The sequence below is a fragment of the Mytilus galloprovincialis genome, chromosome 14 (assembly GCF_965363235.1).
Source record: "Mytilus galloprovincialis chromosome 14, xbMytGall1.hap1.1, whole genome shotgun sequence".
Lineage (NCBI taxonomy): Eukaryota > Metazoa > Mollusca > Bivalvia > Mytilida > Mytilidae > Mytilus > Mytilus galloprovincialis.
In genome coordinates this window covers 49,206,508-49,232,725 of record NC_134851.1, presented here as the reverse complement: position 1 = coordinate 49,232,725, position 26,218 = coordinate 49,206,508, and the positions used below count along the sequence as shown (strand labels likewise).

The 26,218-nt window shown below is 33.1% G+C and overlaps 1 protein-coding gene across 1 annotated transcript in view; it reads right to left on the bottom strand.

Moving 5' to 3' along the window:
* Positions 1–26,218, bottom strand: part of LOC143059173 (uncharacterized) — a 95,778-nt gene that overhangs the window by 49,414 nt on the left and 20,146 nt on the right. The window contains exons 3-6 of the mRNA XM_076232666.1: positions 14,760–14,876; positions 8,537–8,656; positions 4,542–4,649; positions 2,397–2,504 (exon numbers count right to left, since the gene is read on the bottom strand). Of these exons, the coding sequence (XP_076088781.1) occupies positions 2,397–2,504; positions 4,542–4,649; positions 8,537–8,656; positions 14,760–14,865 (442 nt within the window). The 5' untranslated portion in view covers positions 14,866–14,876. The remainder of the gene's footprint in view (positions 1–2,396; positions 2,505–4,541; positions 4,650–8,536; positions 8,657–14,759; positions 14,877–26,218) is intronic.

Here is a 26,218-nt window from a genome sequence, read left to right as displayed (position 1 = left end):
ATTTTAAATGAAAAGACAATACGGTGGTAATCAACATATAACATAATAGGAATCCAAATCATGATTCAGTTCTTTAATCTTTCATAAGGAGGAATGAACATTGCCACATGCAACCTTGTTTAATTGATCTACAGAAGGAAACAAGTGCTAATGTATAACAATTGATGCGTTGTGATACCCATACTTCTACCAAAGTCTGAATATTTGGAAAAACCTTCTTGCTAAGTAAACCTTAACAGGAGTTAAAAATACTAAATTTTGCGCTTGAAACAATTTTTTTAAAGTATTTCATACTAGTTACAGCTATCCTTAGCAAATTTTTACCAATAATTTTGACAAATTTGATTTCAAACCGGTCAACTTCATCTCTTCTTGAGTCTACCACTTTAATTATGTTTCCATTAAAATCCATCAAGTGTATCTCATATCTTTTAGACCTTAAGCTCAATTGTGTGATTTCTGCAGCGGTAAACATGAACACTCTCAGACCGGTACTGTGTTTTTGGAAATTGTTTTGTTTAAACTGGGCCGTTTTCTGAATTGAATGTTGTTATGTTTTTCATGTCAGGACTTTTTAAAACCGACCATACGGCATGGACTTTTTCTAAATGCTGGAGGGCGTACCCTTTATTGCGTTTATCCACTTCATTTGAACTTTGGTGTATATTTGTCCCACTAGCAATCATACCACATTACTTTTTATTGATATTAGACTTATTGACCCTAAGGTTTTTCCGATTTGTATATTTTTGAATCTATACAAGTTTCATTTTAATCATTTAGGGAAACAAAAGCTCCCATCTAGAAATATTTTTTGTCATTTTCTTATTATTTTAAGATACAGTGACTTTCATTAACCCGACGGTTGCAGATGGCATTCGATTACCCCTACGGGGTGGCCCTGTTTGTATTTTCATTTACTGCAGATTTATTCTGCTTCTGATTTCTTTTACTAAGATAACACAAGAGGAAGATGAAAATCAGCTATAGTAATACAAGAGTTAAAAGTATTATGCACATGTTCGAATGAGTCAAGAAAGCTGAACCTATACAACATGTGTAAAACGTATCAAGTCTTTTACTGTTTTCAAAGATTCTGTTGGAACTACTAACTTCGTACATTTTGAACAGTAAACATATTATTCAAATTTCTCATAGAACGCTATATTTTTAAGTCAGCTGTTATCTCGAAATGGAACAAAATTCAGCTGACATGTTTAATTTTTCTTCAATTTTCGATCCAATCTCCAAGTCCCCTCAAGCGCATAGTTTTATTCTGCATTTTCAATCAATGGGAGGTTTCACGTTTTTTTAACTTTTAGGCCAGATTTAAAGTTATCATAGGTACCAGACGCGCGTTTCGTCTAACTAGACTCATCAGTGGCGCTCAGATCAAAATAGTTATAAAGCCAAACAAGTACAAAGTCTCGCGAGGAGCATGGATGACCCTTTAAAACATGCGCGTTATTGAAAGGATTGAAAGTTTAATTGATAAATAGACTTTTTACAACACTTTCAATGTTCGACATACTATTGCTTTTTAACCCAGGAATAAATATTACCGTGAGGTAACTGTATTTCGCAAAACCTGGTGGTATTTTGGGTAGTTATTTCTTTTCAACTTTTTTATTTTACTTATTATGCCAATCACTTTTCAAAAATTTGGGCGTCATTGACAAGTCTTTTGCAAACGAAAAACGTCTCTGAAATATTAAAGTAAATGTCGTAAAATTTGTTTTTATGTTGTTAAATTGCTAATTGTTAAAGTTATTTTGTTCATATCAAATAAGATTATGGCTTTTAACGGTTAAATGTAAAAGTTATTTTGTGATGATAATGACACGAATAACTATGAGTACCAAACATACAATAATAAAATGTATTTCATTAAAATTGAATGAACAAAGCTATTGTCATACAATGATAATGTAGAATGTCAATGTTTAATAAAACAAATGTGCAAAAAGTGCATTATTTTATTAAGGAATTTTAAATATAGAACCGGAAGCTAATGACTGGGTGGATATTGAAAAGTAAACAACGACCTGATAGCTTACTCAACATACGCATTAAATCTGAAAGTTTATCAAACAACAAGTCACAACTAAAACTATATTTTAACCGTGTTATATACCGTCAAGAATATAATAATAATTTTCTGTAAAGAAGAAGTAACACGAACCCCACCAAAATTGGGAGTGATCTCGTGTGCTCCGGAAGGATGAGCAAATCCTACTCCATGGTGAGGTATACATAAAAAAAATTATTTAATTGTCTTTATTCATTGAGTATTTATGTTATCATACTATTTGATGCATTGATGAATTCCACTGCTTTCACTATTAAAAGTTTTTTCGGATTTTGAAAAATATGATATAAATAATTTGTATATTTACCTGTACGGCAACTGAACCTTCCATATTTAGTGAGGGTGATCTGAATCTCGTGTCTGATTATGTCAAGGCCCTCTTTAATTTTTTCAGTCAAATTTGGAAACACTCCATCTACAAGGATAAATAAATTTTTAATACCTTTTCGAATTTCGACAGATCAATAGGATTTTCGAAATGAAATGAACGAAATTTAAAATTACTTAATTTACTATCAACTTTGACTTCAATGAGGACGTAGTCTTTATATGTGGCTAAAATGGCAGGTATGAACTTAAAATAAAATCCCATCCTACAGAGAAAAACAATAAATTGATAGCATGTTTTTCAGATTGAGGTGCCATGAATGAGAATCAAGGAATTTACAAATTTAAAATTACATTGGATACAATATTCTGTGTAAGATGTATAATTATCAACCTTTGGATTGTATATTTACAAATATCTCAATTATCGTACACTTTTAAGTTGTTTGGTATGTACGGAATATTAAGACTCAAGAACTGCCTTTAAGATGTTTAAAACATGAAAAAAATGAAAAACTGAAAATTCCACACGAAAACTACAAAAATATGATCAAGATTTGTGAAGTGAATGATTATATAGGAAATCTAGTGCAGTTAAAATTTGAATATTTGATGATTAACAAGGAGAAGATCATTTAGAACGTTGACATGACATATTTGATAAATTGAACATTACCCAAATGTTAAAAAACGTTTCCATATAGACTCTCCTGACCACGATAACGACCAGTGCTCGATAACCAGCTACAGAAATGTCCTTTATACATGTTATAGGAAATGTAAATTTTAAATGCTGTTGACTTAATGTGTAATAAATAGCAGACGATAAATCGACAGTGGCGAAATGAAGTTAAACAGATTGCTCTGTGAATCAAGTTTAAATCAAAACATTTGGGTAAATATTCAGTAGTTGGAAATGATATGGATCAATTATTAAATCATTTAGTATTCAAATGTGTTATTTCTACAGTAATATTCAATCCGAGTAATGTGTAACATTATGTTTTGCCCCCTAGAGCCCTTACGATTTTCACTTGACAGCCTTCATTTTTATGTAAACAATGAATTTTGGATAAACTTGCTTGTCCTTTCATATAAATTCCGGTTTGTGTGTTACATGTGTCATTGATGAGCCATGGTACTGCAATGTTTGTGTACAGTGTGAGGAATAATAAACTGTTTACATTTCTAAGTCAAAACAGTTTTACAGCATATCTTGATAAATTTAAGAATCTCTGAATTAATGTGAATAATTATAATTTCAGTACAATTTAAATGCCAATTATCAGTTAAATGTTCTTTTGATCAATTAGACATCACAGTTCTTATTTCATTTTATTCTGTTTTTTTCTTACTCCAAATTTGGCATACTTTGAGCGTTTGAAACAAAAATGCACCAAGGTGACGTCATATTAAAAATTAAACAAACAATCATTTCTTTTTGTTTTAAATAAGGTCATCTTTAATAAAACCAAAGGTCAGTAATTAGTGTGCAAGATTATGCCGGTAAACGGTAAAAAAAACAGTGTTAAATTATCGAGCATTGGTCAAGAGAGTATCAAACAGGTTTACAAATATTTTCAAACAATATCTTTGTTTTTTCATATCACTTATATTAAAATATTTTTTACCATATACAATGTCTGCCTAAAATCATTCTTAGAAATAAACGCTAAAACGAAGTCATGATTTAATTTCAAAATAAGAGAAAGAAACTCGAAGCTGAAAAATTGACGAACGTCAATTTGATATAAATATTTTGCCCAAATTGGTTTACAGCAACAATTGCGGTCATGCCTGTCAGAACAACAAAAATGAAAACATTTTATAAAATTGATTGTGATTAATTCTGTGACTGTCATTAAGTTATTTAAAAAAAAAATGCTATCGTTTGATTATAGATATCGAAAATATCAGACAATGTATTAGTAGTTATCAAAGTACATGACAAAGCGTTAAACATCAACTGGATCCTGTTTTGAGATGTTAGATACCTTGATATTGTAACGTTAGGAACAAGGAAAACATCATATTCTCGTTTTAATTATTCAAACAGCTTTAGATCAGGCCTAATCACTTGAAATATGGTCGATACCATATAGGTAATAATGTTGCAAATATATACCTAAATTCCAGTTTCTGAGACTGCGAAAAGCAGCATAAATCATCTGCAGTCTTTTTTCAAGGACGTACATATAGTCTTCATTTTCTTTCATTGTGACCGACCTTCCGTCTATAATTATCAAAGTATAACAATATATGGATATGAATAAAACAAAAGAAGAAACAATCGACTTTAGATATTTAGTCTACTTGTAAACATATACGAGAGACCTTTGTCAGTGAAAACATAAATTTTGTTTTAAAACGTACATATGTTTTGCAAAATCAATACATGGGAACCAGAAGACGATAACCTTAAAAATACAAACTTTTAATGGAATAAGAGGTTATTGATATGTAAACTAAAACGAAGACTCGCAACCTTAACATAAGTTCGAAGTTTTATCTTTATAGTTCTAGTGTGCTGTTTTTTTTTTCAACAAATATAAGAAAAGAAGATGTGGTACATTTACTAATGAGACAACTCTCCACAAGAGACCAGAATGCCAAAGAAATCAACAACTATAGGTCACTGTACTGCCTTCAACAATGAACAAAGCCCATTCCACATAGTCAGCCTCTGTGTCCTATAGGTACCATGCATAGTCAAATTTGTCATCCATTCTTATGACTATTCAGTTTGGGGGTATTTTGGGAGAAAAACGGAAAAAAACGCGACCGGATATTGTTTCCGTCATCAGACCGACTTTTAGTTCATAGACAAGACTTCCGATTTTTTATTTTCATAATTACTCGGTGACAGGACATCTTTTCTCGCGTTATTCTGCATGTATACTATGATTATACTCCTACAATATATTAAGACTTTCTTTATAATTCAGCAGTGATCGCCGAGGTGAAGACACTTGGAATTGAGTGTCAGTAGCAAATACACTTCATTTATATCATACGTGTGTAAACAGTATACAGAAACTCGAAGATCATAGAATTTAACAGAAAACAAAAAAATAACGGACTTTGGAAAAAAAGGAGAGGGCTTAGATAATTGCCGTCTCCAAACACCTATGACTTTTAGTACCTTTTCTGAAATTCTCCGCACGTATCGTTTACAAAAATTCATCCTTCAACAGTTTTCATACTCTGAATGCCCGCGATTTCCCGGGTGTGTTCTAGTAAACAATTAATTTGAGAAAAACAAATATGTTACACATACACAATCGACAACCACTGAATTACGTGCTACTAACTTGGGACAGGCACATACATACAGAATGTTGCGGGGAAAAACATGTTAGCGGAATTCTACTCCTGTCCCTAACCTGGGACAGTGGTAGAGCAGTACATTATAAGAACGAACTAATAAAATCAGTGAAAAAGGCTTAACTCATCAGATGGACAAAATACAAGTGTACGTGACCGGGTACTTGTACATCCATTCAATTGTATCGCGTATAATTATAAGAATAAAAACAACAGTAGGGTACCGCTGTCCAACAGTCATATTTCGATTAATCAAAAATAAATCCCGTTAACAAACTGAAACCGAGAGAACCACATCAACTATAAGAAGAACACAACGTAACAACAGAAACACTGGACTACAAAAAAAAAGATATTCCTGACTTAGTAAACCACATGTTATGAAAATATGATGTGTTGAACCTGGTTTTTATTGGTAGCTTAAATTCCCGCGTGCGTATATGACAATGATAAAAATACTGACAATTCTACGTGACAGGAATGCAGTACACACCAACCCAAGAACATTCAAAACAGAGATATACATTGTTACTATATCAAAATAGCTCATTACAACGTTAAACTGCAGACTAACAATGGATACACCTCTTATGATTTAACATAGCACACCAGGTTATCTTCAACGAAATATTCAACTGTGGAACACATACATGGATCTAGCAATGGAAAGTTTTAAGCATAAATGTCTATCGAGATATAAGCTAGTCAAAACAGACAAATTCGTTTGAAATGAGGTTAAAAATATAGAATATGTTAAAAAATACACTGGCTATCAACCGTCAGTTTACTATAAGGCGTAATCATCTGATATATTTCACCCAAATTATGTCATTTAAACATTTTGTTGTTCATTTTGTTTCCTCTCGTTATCAATTAATATGATAGACTAATTGAAGTCTGGAGCTGGCATGTCAGTTAACTGCTAGTAGTCTGTTGTTATTTATGTATTATTGTCATTTTGTTTATTTTCTTTGGTTACATCTTCTGACATCAGACTCGGATTTCTCTTGAACTGAATTTTAATGTGCGTATTGTTATGCGTTTACTTTACTACATTGGTTAGAGGTATAGGGGGAGGGTTGAGATCTCACAAACATGTTTAACCCCGCCGCATTTTTGCGCCTGTCCCAAGTCAGGAGCCTCTGGCCTTTGTTAGTCTTGTATTATTTTAATTTTAGTTTCTTGTGTATAATTTGGAAATTAGTATGGCGTTCGTTATCACTGGACTAGTATATATTTGTTTAGGGGCCAGCTGAAGGACGCCTCCGGGTGCGGGAATTTCTCGCTACATTGAAGACCTGTTGGTGACCCTCTGCTGTTGTTTTTTATTTGGGCGGGTTGTTGTCTCTTTGACACATTCCCCATTTCCATTCTCAATTTTAATAATATTTATATATATATGTATTCTGAGATGGCACAATTGAAATAAAGGAAAGCTTCATAACCGCATTACATATTTTCGAAACTTCGATGTTTCTTTAAAGCTGATATAACTTTACAGCTATCTCTAATGATGGTTATATATCTACAACAAAATTCTGCAGTACAAATATATATATATATATATATATATACTTTGATATTAACTAAACTGAAATTTCTAACTTGAAACTCTATAGCAAACCACTCGTTTGTAGTTACAATGTATTAAGGATTTAAGAAACAAGTTATAACGTCACAGAGAAAGGTGGCTGTGTACGTAAACCCAAATAATGCCTGATGATTCCCTCTTTGAATATCAAATTAGTTTATTTGTGAGTAGCCAGCACTAATATGTAATATTAATTGATTTTTTTTTTCATGTGATATAGTTAAAATCTTTCAGCATTTATCAAATTTTCCAAATGCGTTATTCATAAAGTCATACCAACTTCTTTAATATTGTTTTTATTAGTTTTGCTTCCTTTAGTGCACTCATTGCATTCACTGGTAACATAAATTATGTGCAGTGTTTCCAGTTAAAATATATTGTTTGAAATTTACATCTAATTTCAATAGTATCATTTCGCTGTTCAGTTACAGTAAATAGACAATGCCACAGATTTTCTTTAAATTCGACACACACTTTTGGCTCGTTGAATTGTATAATTATGCATTTTCGTTATTGAAATATTATTGATTGCGTTCATTTGATATAGGTGCTTACTTGTCATGTTTGTAAAGAAAGCACATAAAAGGGACGAAAAACATTCTTAAGTTTGTTTTTTAATCATCAATTTTGCAGTTTATACGTATATAAATAATCCATATATTTTTCTTAAAAAGTTTTTGTACACCAATTTTCGTTTCTACAATTTAAGAAAAAAGGGTCACTGACTTCGTTTTGTAAGGTTAATATCAATCAAAGTTGTGAAAACATATTTACAAAACTTACTCGTAACTTCATTGCGTTATAGACAACAAAACATCTATTTTTGACGTTTTACGCTTCCTTCATGTTAACAGATTAGTAAATACACATAAAAACGAAGTGGGTGACCGTCTTATTATTTTGTCATTAAAACGGAAGTTTTGGTATCAACAACATTTAGTTTTTAAAGGAAAATCTTTGTAATAAAAATTGAAAATGTGATGTTTTGGAGGAACAATTATAAACGTTTTTCGGCGATTTCAGGTGCTTCTTTTGTTGACTTACTTTGAAAACGTGAAATGAGTCATAATTAGTTAAATACAAGATATAAAGGTATTACTTTTTTTTTTAATTTATAGATGTAATTCAACCAGCCCGAGTTATAAGCAGAATTATACAAAAATATGTGATAAAGTCCATTTACTGTTCCTTCACTAAATATATACCTTTAGAAATATACGGGTTATAGGTCAAATCCTTATTATCCTCATTATGTCTTCTTTCAATAACTCGAAGATAGTCTTTAAATTTCCGTATTTCCTGTTTGAATACGTGTACTTGGTCTGCTGCAATTATAAAAAATCGGTAATGAAGGTTTCTAGACACCCCGGTATTTTATTAGCCGTACCCGAGACAAGATTAAAAAACTGTTTGACTCAATTTAGAAAGTAATGAAATTTACTAATTTAATGATATTACTTTTATGTATCACATTGACAGTATTGTATATTATTTAAAAGTAGTAAAACATTACAATTGAAAGTGTTTAAGTTACTTTCCAATAATCATATGCTAAATGAATATTGTATAATTGAAGGAAGGAAACCAATCTGTTCTATTTTTATTGATAATTTAGTGCAATACTATGAATTACGATGTCAAAATTACTCTAATTAACAAGGTATGTATATGTTCCGGACCATATGAGTATTTGGACCTTACGCGTATGGTCATGACCATATGGGTATATACTCATATGGTCCGACCATACGCGTATTGTCGGGGTAATTAACAGGTTAGTTGTCACGTCATTAAAAAGACACTACCAAAGGTCATTTTATTGTAGATCTATAAAAATTTAATAATAACAAGATTAAAAAAGTGAAATATGCAGTTTCACACAATAAATTTCATCACTAGTCAACACTACAGTAAAAACTTTTTTTTTTTTCATTTTTCGATGTGTTATTACGAGTGAATGGCAAAATGTCGACATGGGAAGAAAAAGAGTCTAATAATTTGCTTACTTTTGAGACTTTATATAATTAGCATTTATTTAGCAGTGCAATATTCAGAATTTTTATACTAATACGTGTTTTTGTTGTTAAAAAATGAATGACGTAACCGGCAAGGACCCTAGTTTAAGTTTGTCTGGTGATATGATGCACTTCAGTCTTGTTATGATATGGAGATCTAGAGCTTTTTAAAAACATCGTAGACACATCGGAATGACCCAGGACCCAAGAAAAGCTATGGTACCGTAGGGAAGCCGGTAAATGTCATCCTACGCATACAAGCAAGAATACCATTAGCGATGAAAAATAGCTTTGGCATAATTATTTAATGCTATTTGAATTGTAAATAATACAATTGCATGTAGAAATCATTGTTTTTTATAAAGTTTTCTAATGCATATTATTGAAAAACAAATACCTATATAGTCCAAATACTCATATGGTCCAGCCCGTTAATAACCAATTGAGTATCATACTCATATGGTCCGACCATATGCATATGGTCATGACCATACGCGTACGGTCCAAATACTCATATGGTCCGGAACATATATAACTATAAACATGGAAAAAGGTATTGCAACACCATATTGAAATTCAAATTAAAAAAAAAACACTCTTTATTTTTTTGTGATATAATTTGATGAAATAGAACTAGTTAAACAATCTTTAAATATCACCTGAGTTTAATCAATAAATATCGACTCGATAAGTTCTTATCTGCAAATGCAGCTACGGTACTCGTAAACAATAAAACAGGTGTTTTTATCGTCATTGTTTTCAACACTTTAAATAACCAAGTTTATAAAGATTTGTGATTGACACCTTGTAATTGGTCATCCACAACTCTTTACTGCACCAAGATGACAGATAATCAGCACAAGAGAAGCATGTATGTCGTTGTGACAATTGCACATATTGTTGGTCATCACCATTCCACTATACGTCGTTTTGAGAATAAAAAAATCAGGCAACAAACGATGGTAAAGACCCTCCGAGATGAAGAGGTCCTCCTATAACATCTGCTAGGGAAAATCAAGCATAATGAAGGTTGGTCAGACGGAAACCCATTGCAAACAATACAATTCTAAAAAGAGAATGATGACAATGCAGGAGCCCTTAAACAAGAACTGTTCGAGATCGGCTCATCGCTACTGGTTATCTTGCGACAAAAACCATTTCGGGGACCTTTGCCTATTTGACATATATTCTAACGAAATAATGATGAACGTCTTCATAGAAAGAAATCTTTATCTAAAACTACATGTAGGAATAGAATATCGTTGCTAAGTAGCAACGTCGAATATACTGTTACGTAATTACCGCGGTAAACGACGTTAAGACGTTTACCAATTATACGAAAATGTCTATAATAAAAGAAAGTAAAGTAATTTACAACATTCCGGGGGCCTCAAAATGAGTTTACTGTTCATATTTCAAGAGGGACTAGTTTAATAATTGGCCGTGTAGTAATAAGTCCACTTGATATACGAATCTTTGCAGCACGAACAAGTCAATCTAATCCTGTTATTACATCTTCTGTTACACTTAATTTCCACATTGTTCTTGGCGAAATGTCCATGATAATAACTACAGAACCGATGACTAAATGTGTATAGATGTTTCCTGTCACACTGCGATACGCTCTTAGTACGGGTTGGTATTCAATTCTCCACAGTTTACAAAAATGTTCGATGGAAGTTCGTTTTTGTTGTAATAGTTCATTTGCTTCTGTTGATGCGTTCATATTGTCTTCTGTGTGCATAAAGTTTACCGATGATATTCTCCTTTCTTGAAATAAATGTGACGGTGTCAATTGCTCTGGATCTCGGGTATCCCGCGAAATGTACGATACTGGGCGATAGTTGAAAACGCTTTCAATCTCCGTAAAATCTGTTCGTAACATATCTGCATTAACAGTGGGTGGTATATAGTGAATACGGCTTGTCGTTAAGTTCTCCGATGTCTTGTTTTTCTTACTTTCTTCATGTCTGTACGGGGTTAAGATATTCATGATTAATGAAAATCACGGAGTGTAATGTTCTGATGAATTTCAATGCATAGGGCCAGATAATAAGTAGCCTACTTCGATTTCACTGCGGTTGGTCCCGGTCCTCGAATAACTTTGTCCTCTACAATATCCCAAAAGTAATCAGCGCCGAATAATATTGAGACTTCAAAGTCCTCGTCATGTGATACAGGGTGTGCTAAATTTATTCCATTCAAGTGCAGAAAAAATTACTGGTTTCTTGGGTATGTTTGTATAGGGTGAGCAATCTTTGGAACGATAAGTACATTAATTGGTTTTAATTCTGTAGTCTGGGCTCGTAAATAAACATTAGCCACTTGCAGATGTCTTACCTTCGTATTTGTTTCACCGACTCCCGAGACAGTTATTATTTCATTTCTTACGGGTTTCAAGTTTAGTTTTTCTGCCATATCCTTTGTAATAAAACTGTGCTGTGCACTTTCGTCGAATAAGGTGTTTGCTTGACTAAAATGGGTTTTGTCGGACGAGACTGTAACTTTTGCGGTTTTCAAAAGTACTTGAGCTCTTACTGAGTGCATGCTTGCTACTGAGATATTGCGGTCTAGTTTTTCTGATTTATAATTTTCCGTTTCTGTTTTTGCTTCGTTTTGCGTATATTGCTCCGCCTTATTGCAAATACTTGTGTGATGTCGTTTACCACAAATTTTACATGTATTTATTGATTTGCAGTTTGCAATTCTGTGTCTTCCCAAACAATTAAAACATAACTGTTTCTCCTTAACTGTGCGCTTTCTATCATCAATATTTGTTACCGTCATGCATGTAGTTGGAGCGTGAATATCGTTACAATAATTCGTAGTTTCGTTTTGTATTTACTATAAATGCTGACTTAGATGTATATTCTGATTCTGATTCATAACAGCTTACGGGCTGACCTGCTTCTTGGATAGTAATTTCATGCTGAATTGCGTCACGTAGCAACTGTAAATTCCATATATCATTTTCATTAACGCGTACCATATTTTGTCGGATGTTTCCGTGAATTTTATTTAAGATTATTGGTACTAGAAGGCTCCCGTACGATTCATGTGTTTGTCCCATTCCCTCAAGACCTCGAATATAATTCTCCATACTGTCGTAAAAGTTCTTTATGTCTCTAATATTCGCGGATGGACTGGGTAGACTACTAAGGCTTTGCATATAGGCAACACAATTTTGTGGGGTTGACCAAATCTCTGTTTCAATACATGTAGGGCTTGAGCGTAATTTGTGTTTGTAATTTGTAATCCTGAGATGCACTGGCTTGCTTCTCCGTACAATTGCGACCTTAAATAGTTAAACTTCTGAACGTCGTTTAAGGACAAATTTTCATGAACTGCTGCACAAAAGGAACCCCAAAATGGCTGCCATTCCAGTATATTTCCTCCGAACGTGGGTAGGGTAAGCTTTGGTAATTAATGGTACATACTGGAGTTTGAAAATGTAGATGAAGAATTATTTGCTGGCGTGAAACTTACTGGAGTCGGGTTTATTTGATTGTTTGAGAGTGTAAATTCTGTGGCGTGCGGGTTGAATTGTTGTTGTTTCGTAGATGTTGTGTTATCTGCTTCCCGAATTACTTTTGCTAATTTTGTTAGAGTAATTTGAATATCAAATTCATACCTGTCGGCTTCTTCTATCTCTTCTTGAATATCCTCTTTCGAAATTTCTTCCACAATTTTGTCGTTAAGTTCCGAGATAACTGTTTCCTTCTTCCGTATCATTTCCCTGATTGACATAATTTCATTCACATCGTATTCCTGTAATAACTCCTCGAAATTTCCGCTCACTCGCTTTAGTAATTTCGTGACTGCACCACGATGTCCAGCTCGAATAGCTTTGAGTTTAGAACTCGTCGTTCTTTTTGTCACGGCACCAATTTGACATATATTCTAACGAAATAATGCAGAACGTCTCCATAGAACGAAATCTTTATCTAAAACTACATGTAGGAATAGAATATCGTCGCTAAGTAGCAACGTCGAATATACACTTACGTAATTACCACGGTAAACGACGTTAAGACGTTAACCAATTATACGAAAATGTCTATAATAAAAGAAAGTAAAGTAATTTACAACAGCCTACGAACAGACACACAGTTGCCCGTATCCAGTATAGTGCAGAGCTCTCCAAAGTTTGAAATTAGGATCGTGAAGGAAGATTCATTGTTCTTACTTGGCCCGATCTTCGCCCGAATTTGAATCATATCGAGCATATATGGAACACTATAGGGCGTAAAGTGCACAAAAGGACACCGCAGTTCAAACACATCATGCAATAAACAATACCCTTCGTCAGGAATGGTTGCTGCTACCTTAGTCGACCTTTGGCAGGAATCAGAAGACGTTAAGAAGCGGGTACCCGTTTGAACGAGGCTGCGGACAAAGTACTAATATTTTGTCGTATAACGATCAACCATGATGTGAACAATCATCTAAAGATTAATTTTGAAATGTCTGACATTGTGAAGGTCGACTACAGTAAAAATTTCAAAATGCATTGTTTTTGTACAAAAAAACACTTCATTTTGTTATAAAAAATTTGGTTAGATAAATTTTTTTTATATATACATTTTTTAATCCTTTTAATGACAATGATGTAATTAACTGCGTTTCAATATAATTTTACAAATATTTGATCATATTCCATCCAAAATAAGAGGCTGATTTTTCTAGTTTTAAAAAATGAAGATGAGACAATACTTTTTTCCATGTGTATACATACATAAGGTATCCTGTTCTAATTCCTCTTATTTTCTCAAAATTTCGGAAGATATTGCTTAAGTAAACGTCCATGTAAAATATAAAAAGTATGTTTGTTTCCTTTCAAAAGACAAGGCATTTGTATACTCATCCTTTTACCCTTCAGCGTACCCTCAAAACGAAAGTTTCTTATGCTTAATTGTAAATGTGCATGTAAACAAATGGCTAAATACACCTTAAACTAACCTAGGTTGACAATGCAATCGTTAACATTAAATTTACACAGTTAAGGTAGATCAAAGGTCTATATTTCTTGAGATGCAATTTTCTTATACATTGCCAAAATGAAGATTTTACTGTGCTTTTTTCAAAAATATAAATAAAAAAATATGGATCACTGTGTTAACTTTAAAATGTAAATGCAGAAGACTTATTTTCCTAAACTTAAAAATATCACCATCACATATATAAGGGCTCAGGATTATTGAATAATTACCCAAATAATTAGATAAGATTAATTACATGATATAGTGGAAATGAAAGTCTTGTGAATAAATGAAGTAACAATTCAACGATACCGGTTGTGTTAATTAACGTGCACTGAATTATGTGGAATGTTATTGTGCATTGTTTTCCTATAAAGAAATGTTAATTATTTATAAAAAAAATCATAAAGTTGATTGAATGTTTTAAGATATACCTGTAAGAAACATTATTAAACCTTGTGAAACAAAATATAAGTTGTCAGTTTCTTTTTCAATAACTTCAATCCGGTGTTTGATTTTTCGGATCACATCTTTCAACATGTTTGCTGCACCTGCAATTCAAAAGACTAAATATATATGCAAGTTTTAAAGCAGACTAATGGTAATGTAAAAGAATCTGAAGAATAATCAAGTGATAACACAAAGATATTTTGTGTAATTTCAAATTTTTCTCTCTGCTAACTTGCTCGTCTTTGGTTATTCTTTTTTTTTAGTTTTGGTTCTGAGCCCTCCACCTTTCAAATATATTAAGGAGTTTAACTGTTTAAGTCCCGAGCGTCACTAAAGAGACATTTTCTGTAAAATTTGAAGACAACAACAATCATACTGAACTATTAGTTCGGTCAAGAAAGACAACTCGTACTAAAAAAGGGGAGGTAACTCAATTTTCTTATAAAGGGAAACGAGTTTATCAGTATTTCCGAGGAGGCTGTTGATTTTTGCACGCCAACTTGTGTACATAAATAATTAAATATCGGATCACAACGGGGTTTGAATGTTTGATGATCGATGTCCACGCTTAATTCCAATAGTATAATAATTTGTCATCTTAATAGAAAACCAAGTTTACGGAATCAAATTAGGATTATTACGATTTATATATAATAATTTCAATTATTTTTTATTATACGAGATGCGTAATTATTGTGTAACATAATTCTTTCTTATCTTTGAACACTTTTCTTATCATGTAAATTCTGTTAAGAAAATGAAAAGTATTTGATTTTATAAGACAAAAAAGACATAAAAGAAATAAATCTGCCCACCAAAACATTGTATTTTGCCATGTCTAGTTGAAGGAACATAGTAAATATATTTTGAATCTCATACAGACAATGCATTACATCGGTACAGAGAAAAAATCTAAACTCATATTAACTCAATTTAGCTATTACCGAATTTGGTGAAAAGTTTGTTTCTTTTTTCATCTTTGAACAGCAAGATTGCGAAATGCATCTATAAAATCTATTAAATTTTGCAAGTTTAAAATAGAGAATGATTTAAAACAAAATCGATTTTACTTCTTCGATACATGAGGTAAAAATAAATAAAAAGTATTAAGTAATCAAATTTTTTGAATATCTATTTCAAGTTTATGATCTTTTACATGTTTTGTATGTAAAGATAGTAAGATAAACAGAATTAACACCTTTTTGTTACTGCTTCGTAAACGATGATGTCCTACTGATTTTATGGTCATCATACTGATATTTTATATATTCCTTAGTTTTAAGAAGACACCTTTAACCAATTAATATTTTATGGTGTGTTATAACTTTGGATATTGATAAGGGTAAATACAGAAAAGCGCTGTGAACGCATCACAATCATTAAATGATATTGTCAATGTTATATAAATACATTAATCCTAAAAGTTTTCATTCGTATTTTTTTCTAATTTCATTTTACATTTAGCAGACACGTACAAATTTATTCGAAAGACTGTGTCATGACTAAACAATTGCGGAAATTATAGTCAGCTATAAAAGGCCCCGAAATGACAATGTAAAAGAATTCAAACGAGAAAACTAACGGCCTTATTTATTTTACTAGCTTGGTTAAAACAAAGCAACATATGCATGTCGGTGAAAAGTGAACCATAACTATTTCTGATGGGATTTCATGCAACTGATCTCAGTTGAAAAAACGTCAATCTAACATAACATACATTTGGTCAATGAAAAAAAATCAAACATCATGACAGTTTCACAGTTCCAATTTTTTTTTTACGAATAAGGAGGTTTTTTTAAATGTGATTTGTCCATTCTTCAAGCAAGACAGTTGTTTTAACTATGGACACTTAACAAAAGATTGACTTGTAAGTCTACATTGTCTTTAAGTTTATAATGAGGAATACGTGTGTAAAGGGAAGAAAAGTCAATTTGTACTCCTTACAGAAGCTACAAAATGTATGTTAATTTTATCTCACTTAGGCCTTTTTTATTTTATCTTTTAAATTAAATTATGATATTGCATAAAGTATAGTAGATTCTAAAAGAGAGATCCAATTTTTATAATCAAAACCAATATATAGTGTCACTGTTTAAATATTGCAATTCTGGACATAATTTCATTGTATTGTTTGTTATATTGGTCTCTTACAACATCTACTTTTGTACACCAATTGACTTCAATTTGTTTGGATAAACTCTTCCTGGTTTCAAATGTTAATATAACTTGATATTCATGGTAAAACCTTTTAAAAGGTTGCATTCATGTATCTTTTATTTGACACAATAGATCTAAACCTCCATGCTGCGAGATTTTATGATTTTAGTCAGTGTGTATTCAAGTAACAATCCATTGTGTGATTTTTAAGAATTAAACTTTTCCAAATATATTAGTTTTCAGTATTTTTTTAATTTATTTTCATATTCGTTTTAATGATTATTTTATAATAATGTTCATTTCTAAAGAAATATATGTAACGGATCTCAACTATGACGAAGTATTTAGTAAACACGGGGTATTTTCCTAAATACATGTAGCTAACTTAGCCAATCAAAAACACGTCAAAGATAAAACTCTGAAAGCGTTCAACTTGAAATGATAAGAAAAGTGTGAAAAATTAATAATATTTATACACGCATCACTCCCTGTAGAGAACAATCAAAGATACTTGAATCACACAAATCAATATTGGTATCCCGGGGTGTGTAGGTTTATGCAGTACATGTAGTTGTTAAAAAGTTAATCAGTAAATATTTCTGTTAAAACATATTTCAAACTTTATCATACTTCTGAGTATTGGGACGTTTAATATGTGGATTTTTTTTTCAGGGAAGATAAATCATTACTTTTAGCAGAGACATATATGTCACTGTTGTTAGTAAGCTTACGGTTATGGAAAAATTATGAAATAATAATTATTGAAATTTTAATAATTTAAAAAATCATACTCCATTTTTTCTGTTAAAAAATATAACTAGTGCAACCAAAGAACTTTATCCAATTGATGTTTATGCATGGTGACGATATATGCAATAACGATGAAGGTTATTCTTTTATTCAATTAAAATCCGAAGGAGGATTTTAATTTCGACATGCATCCGTTACACCAGTCTTTTGTCAAAGTTTTTCTCGGAAGCTTCCAGCAATTTTTTTTTTTCATTGTAATGAAAAATATATTGGGATTGTTAATTGTTGGAAGTTCACTTTTCAACATAATCATTCCTTTGTATACTTTATCCTCTATCATGATTGAAAAGGGGAGAATACACAAAAAAACGTATACCTTGTGTATTGCCAGTATTTCTACTTTAATGTCACATGTAGAGTAAACATGTATATCTTCAAAATTATATTGTATATCAGAATCTTTAAAGATATAATCATACTAATTCATAAAAGTATAAGTTTTTATCCGATGACTTCGTATCCAAGAGTGTAAAATTCTCTTTTCCATGACAATTTTCAATTTTCAACCATAAAAAGACGGGAGAATTACAAAAGTTATTTTTTAAACAAAAATACCATTGTATTTCCCTGTCTTTGGAGATTATTAAAATATCCACGCGAAAATAAGAAAATAACGAATACTATTTGTTATTTAAGCAAAGAGATGTCAGGGGTTCGCAAAACAATGCCTTCTCTGTATACATTAAAAGGGCTACTTAGCTATTTACGGTAGCAAATTTTAAATCAAAAGTGACGGATGTTTAAAATATTTTATTTTCATAAAATTTACATCATAAAACAGTTCAAACCTTAAAGAAACTATATTAAACCACGCGAAGAAGAAATTCAAATGTTAACACAAAGTAATACGGGTATAAAAACTATTTGCCCATACAAATCTATAATAGTAAAAATAATCGCTGTATATGGACAATTACTAGCGCATGCGCATTAAAGACCGAACGAATTCTTGTACATGATACCGTTAATGTAATTAGACAAAATAGGATGTGTACTATGTTTTATAAAGTTACTGTCATGAATATGTAGCAATATATTTTTGCTCAAATGACTCGTCGTTCCCGTTATATTTTTTTTCATTCAAAACGATTTTGAGGTCAAAGCATCTAAAAATCTTAAACTTATTTGACGAAGATGATGACTTTCCTTAGAAAAAAACGAAAAAAATATGCAACCAAATACTATAATGCATTTCCGTATGAATTCACCGAAATATACGGTACAGTTCGACAATTGTGGAAATGATGTAATCTTCCATATCATATAATAAACTAATTTGTGTATACAAAGCATACTAATTGCTAGAATATGACTACTTTCAATTTTTGAATCGTTGTAATGTAAATTATTATCAAAGTAAGAAATTTATTTCTCAATCGTGAATCAAACTGTGCACGTTCAAAGTGCTACATGTAAGTCTTATCGGGAGAGTATAATAAAAATACCAAAAACCATATAAACTCAATATGCGAAGAGCGTAAAAACTGAAACAATCAAACGTCAACCAACGGCACGCTTGCAAAGAACTGTCATATTGCTGACTTCAGACTTGGGGTCAATTACATTGGAATGTAATTAATTAAATTACACATTACATAGAAAAAATGATCAATTACACTAATTACACATTGCACAGTTTTTGAAATGTAATTAATTGAATTACAATTACTTTACTTAAGTAATTAATTAAATTACACATTACATTTCATCATTATACTTTTTAACATATGCAAGTACATATAATGCATGTGCAAAATATTCATGTCAGCCTAGTTTAAGCCTTGCATTTGATAATCGTTAGTTATTTTAATAGTTTGTCATTTAGTCTGAATCTGTCTGGTCTGAACACTATAACAGCAATTGCAACTAGTCTTTTGACAGGAGATAGTGTGGCAGATATTGCTTGATCAGAACATGGAAGTTCCATGATAAGAATATCATCATATTGATAGGAGAGGGAATTTGTTCCTATTAATTTGCCAATACATCAAGGGGTATTTTGAAATCTCAGAAATGAACTCATTGAAATTAAACATATAAAAATATTAAATATGATAAAAATAAAACTATAAATGAATAAAAACTTTTTTTTTACTTTAAAAATAATAAAAAGTGTGCTTGTTACAATATTGAAAATAATTTTTAGTACAAACAATAATATATATAATGACTTAATATGAGCAATATTTTGCTAATTAGATTAAATACATGTTATAGTCTCATTACCCCTAGACATTTTAATCTGATTAATTGTTATTTGTTTTTACAGCTGTTTATTTATATTTTTTTAATCCTTTTGTGCATACTAATTTGACAAAATGATTGTGTGCAGTGATTTTAAAGTCTAACTGAACTGTCTAAGAAAGATTTTTCACAGTGAAACATTTTTTGGGTTTGTTTTTGTTTAACAATGTGATTAATTACTTATCAATCTATTTAATTCAAAGATCTTCCTTAAAAACTGAACAACACTAATATATGATTCTCACATTTTTTAAATTATAAGACCACTAAAAAAAAAATTACGTTTGATTAAATAAATATAAAATATCAGAATAAATTACAGACTTCATATATTAAATAAGTACTATGTGATAACAATATTTGAAAAAATAAAATAATTTTACAATTTATATTTATTTATTAAATACAAATCCTTATCTTTAACACTATAAAAGTACATGTCATTGAAATGTATTTCAAAAGTAATGGAGCATTACATGCCTTTTTTAATGTAATTAATTAAATTACCATTACATGTAATTACAAAATGCTCAATTACACATTACATTCAATTACATGGAAAATTGTAATGCATTGTACTTAATTACAATTACATTTTCAATTACCCCATCCCTGGCTGACTTGATTCATGCATTGAATGGAGAAAATGGTTTCATAGCTAACTAAATTACTCACTGACATAGTAGATATTTATTGTTATATCAACATAATTAGGTAAGGAGTATAGTATAGGCTAATGTTACAAAATTTAAAATTAAGAAGCAAAAAATGTGTGAGAATACTTCACAGAAATTCTGCACAACAAACAAAGGAATTCATGCAAGCACATCAAGTATAATGAAAGTTACGTGAGAAGAATACGTTTTCTTATACAATTATTACATACCGTATGTATATATATATGGTTGGTAGATTCTTATAGACTATATATATATAAATTTACAGATCTAACATTGTTGGGTTGATGTTTAGACGAGTTGTATATACATTATGTACACAGCCATGTATCACCATCATTGATGGCGATCCGATGGATACATCTGTTGTAGGGTTGTCACTGACTCAGACGTACTTATGAATATAATTATTTTCTGTGACTGTATCTTACATTAATTTGTAGGATCCTTTACTATAGATAATTTAGCTGATCTGTAACAATAACATCTTCATGCCTTATATATCATGTACTGTAGTACGCCGCTAGATTAAAACTGACGTGGAAAGGTAACACATGCCCACCGAAAGCTCTTTTATGAGAGCCCAGGTGGTCGTGTGGTCTAGCGGGACGGCTGCAGTGCAGGCGATTTGGTGTCACGATATCACAGTAGCATGGGTTCGAATCCCGGCGAGGGAAGAACAAAAAATTTGCGAAAGCAAATTTACAGATCTAACATTGTTGGGTTGATGTTTAGACGAGTTGTATATACATTATGTACACAGCCATGTATCACCATCATTGATGGCGATCCGATGGATACATCTGTTGTAGGGTTGTCACTGACTGAGACGTACTTATGAATATAATTATTTTCTGTGACTGTATCTTACATTAATTTGTAGGATCCTTTACTATAGATAATTTAGCTGATCTGTAACAATAACATCTTCATGCCTTATATATCATGTACTGTAGTACGCCGCTAGATTAAAACTGACGTGGAAAGGTAACACATGCCCACCGAAAGCTCTTTTATGAGAGCCCAGGTGGTCGTGTGGTCTAGCGGGACGGCTGCAGTGCAGGCGATTTGGTGTCACGATATCACAGTAGCATGGGTTCGAATCCCGGCGAGGGAAGAACAAAAAATTTGCGAAAGCAAATTTACAGATCTAACATTGTTAGGTTGATGTTTAGACGAGTTGTATATACATTATGTACACAGCCATGTATCACCATCATTGATGGCGATCCGATGGATACATCTGTTGTAGGGTTGTCACTGACTCAGACGTACTTATGAATATAATTATTTTCTGTGACTGTATCTTACATTAATTTGTAGGATCCTTTACTATAGATAATTTAGCTGATCTGTAACAATAACATCTTCATGCCTTATATATCATGTACTGTAGTACGCCGCTAGATTAAAACTGACGTGGAAAGGTAACACATGCCCACCGAAAGCTCTTTTATGAGAGCCCAGGTGGTCGTGTGGTCTAGCGGGACGGCTGCAGTGCAGGCGATTTGGTGTCACGATATCACAGTAGCATGGGTTCGAATCCCGGCGAGGGAAGAACAAAAAATTTGCGAAAGCAAATTTACAGATCTAACATTGTTGGGTTGATGTTTAGACGAGTTGTATATACATTATGTACACAGCCATGTATCACCATCATTGATGGCGATCCGATGGATACATCTGTTGTAGGGTTGTCACTGACTCAGACGTACTTATGAATATAATTATTTTCTGTGACTGTATCTTACATTAATTTGTAGGATCTTTTACTATAGATAATTTAGCTGATCTGTAACAATAACATCTTCATGCCTTATATATCATGTACTGTAGTACGCCGCTAGATTAAAACTGACGTATAAAGGTAACACATGCCCACCGAAAGCTCTTTTATGAGAGCCCAGGTGGTCGTGTGGTCTAGCGGGACGGCTGCAGTGCAGGCGATTTGGTGTCACGATATCACAGTAGCATGGGTTCGAATCCCGGCGAGGGAAGAACAAAAAATTTGCGAAAGCAAATTTACAGATCTAACATTGTTGGGTTGATGTTTAGACGAGTTGTATATACATTATGTACACAGCCATGTATCACCATCATTGATGGCGATCCGATGGATACATCTGTTGTAGGGTTGTCACTGACTCAGACGTACTTATGAATATAATTATTTTCTGTGACTGTATCTTACATTAATTTGTAGGATCCTTTACTATAGATAATTTAGCTGATCTGTAACAATAACATCTTCATGCCTTATATATCATGTACTGTAGTACGCCGCTAGATTAAAACTGACGTGGAAAGGTAACACATGCCCACCGAAAGCTCTTTTATGAGAGCCCAGGTGGTCGTGTGGTCTAGCGGGACGGCTGCAGTGCAGGCGATTTGGTGTCACGATATCACAGTAGCATGGGTTCGAATCCCGGCGAGGGAAGAACAAAAAATTTGCGAAAGCAAATTTACAGATCTAACATTGTTGGGTTGATGTTTAGACGAGTTGTATATACATTATGTACACAGCCATGTATCACCATCATTGATGGCGATCCGATGGATACATCTGTTGTAGGGTTGTCACTGACTGAGACGTACTTATGAATATAATTATTTTCTGTGACTGTATCTTACATTAATTTGTAGGATCCTTTACTATAGATAATTTAGCTGATCTGTAACAATAACATCTTCATGCCTTATATATCATGTACTGTAGTACGCCGCTAGATTAAAACTGACGTGGAAAGGTAACACATGCCCACCGAAAGCTCTTTTATGAGAGCCCAGGTGGTCGTGTGGTCTAGCGGGACGGCTGCAGTGCAGGCGATTTGGTGTCACGATATCACAGTAGCATGGGTTCGAATCCCGGCGAGGGAAGAACAAAAAATTTGCGAAAGCAAATTTACAGATCTAACATTGTTGGGTTGATGTTTAGACGAGTTGTATATACATTATGTACACAGCCATGTATCACCATCATTGATGGCGATCCGATGGATACATCTGTTGTAGGGTTGTCACTGACTCAGACGTACTTATGAATATAATTATTTTCTGTGACTGTATCTTACATTAATTTGTAGGATCCTTTACTATAGATAATTTAGCTGATCTGTAACAATAACATCTTCATGCCTTATATATCATGTACTGTAGTACGCCGCTAGATTAAAACTGACGTGGAAAGGTAACACATGCCCACCGAAAGCTCTTTTATGAGAGCCCAGGTGGTCGTGTGGTCTAGCGGGACGGCTGCAGTGCAGGCGATTTGGTGTCACGATATCACAGTAGCATGGGTTCGAATCCCGGCGAGGGAAGAACAAAAAATTTGCGAAAGCAAATTTACAGATCTAACATTGTTGGGTTGATGTTTAGACGAGTTGTATATACATTATGTACACAGCCATGTATCACCATCATTGATGGCGATCCGATGGATACATCTGTTGTAGGGTTGTCACTGACTCAGACGTACTTATGAATATAATTATTTTCTGTGACTGTATCTTACATTAATTTGTAGGATCTTTTACTATAGATAATTTAGCTGATCTGTAACAATAACATCTTCATGCCTTATATATCATGTACTGTAGTACGCCGCTAGATTAAAACTGACGTATAAAGGTAACACATGCCCACCGAAAGCTCTTTTATGAGAGCCCAGGTGGTCGTGTGGTCTAGCGGGACGGCTGCAGTGCAGGCGATTTGGTGTCACGATATCACAGTAGCATGGGTTCGAATCCCGGCGAGGGAAGAACAAAAAATTTGCGAAAGCAAATTTACAGATCTAACATTGTTGGGTTGATGTTTAGACGAGTTGTATATACATTATGTACACAGCCATGTATCACCATCATTGATGGCGATCCGATGGATACATCTGTTGTAGGGTTGTCACTGACTCAGACGTACTTATGAATATAATTATTTTCTGTGACTGTATCTTACATTAATTTGTAGGATCCTTTACTATAGATAATTTAGCTGATCTGTAACAATAACATCTTCATGCCTTATATATCATGTACTGTAGTACGCCGCTAGATTAAAACTGACGTGGAAAGGTAACACATGCCCACCGAAAGCTCTTTTATGAGAGCCCACTGCAGGTGGTCGTGTGGTCTAGCGGGACGGCTGCAGTGCAGGCGATTTGGTGTCACGATATCACAGTAGCATGGGTTCGAATCCCGGCGAGGGAAGAACAAAAAATTTGCGAAAGCAAATTTACAGATCTAACATTGTTGGGTTGATGTTTAGACGAGTTGTATATACATTATGTACACAGCCATGTATCACCATCATTGATGGCGATCCGATGGATACATCTGTTGTAGGGTTGTCACTGACTCAGACGTACTTATGAATATAATTATTTTCTGTGACTGTATCTTACATTAATTTGTAGGATCCTTTACTATAGATAATTTAGCTGATCTGTAACAATAACATCTTCATGCCTTATATATCATGTACTGTAGTACGCCGCTAGATTAAAACTGACGTGGAAAGGTAACACATGCCCACCGAAAGCTCTTTTATGAGAGCCCAGGTGGTCGTGTGGTCTAGCGGGACGGCTGCAGTGCAGGCGATTTGGTGTCACGATATCACAGTAGCATGGGTTCGAATCCCGGCGAGGGAAGAACAAAAAATTTGCGAAAGCAAATTTACAGATCTAACATTGTTGGGTTGATGTTTAGACGAGTTGTATATACATTATGTACACAGCCATGTATCACCATCATTGATGGCGATCCGATGGATACATCTGTTGTAGGGTTGTCACTGACTCAGACGTACTTATGAATATAATTATTTTCTGTGACTGTATCTTACATTAATTTGTAGGATCTTTTACTATAGATAATTTAGCTGATCTGTAACAATAACATCTTCATGCCTTATATATCATGTACTGTAGTACGCCGCTAGATTAAAACTGACGTATAAAGGTAACACATGCCCACCGAAAGCTCTTTTATGAGAGCCCAGGTGGTCGTGTGGTCTAGCGGGACGGCTGCAGTGCAGGCGATTTGGTGTCACGATATCACAGTAGCATGGGTTCGAATCCCGGCGAGGGAAGAACAAAAAATTTGCGAAAGCAAATTTACAGATCTAACATTGTTGGGTTGATGTTTAGACGAGTTGTATATACATTATGTACACAGCCATGTATCACCATCATTGATGGCGATCCGATGGATACATCTGTTGTAGGGTTGTCACTGACTCAGACGTACTTATGAATATAATTATTTTCTGTGACTGTATCTTACATTAATTTGTAGGATCCTTTACTATAGATAATTTAGCTGATCTGTAACAATAACATCTTCATGCCTTATATATCATGTACTGTAGTACGCCGCTAGATTAAAACTGACGTGGAAAGGTAACACATGCCCACCGAAAGCTCTTTTATGAGAGCCCAGGTGGTCGTGTGGTCTAGCGGGACGGCTGCAGTGCAGGCGATTTGGTGTCACGATATCACAGTAGCATGGGTTCGAATCCCGGCGAGGGAAGAACAAAAAATTTGCGAAAGCAAATTTACAGAT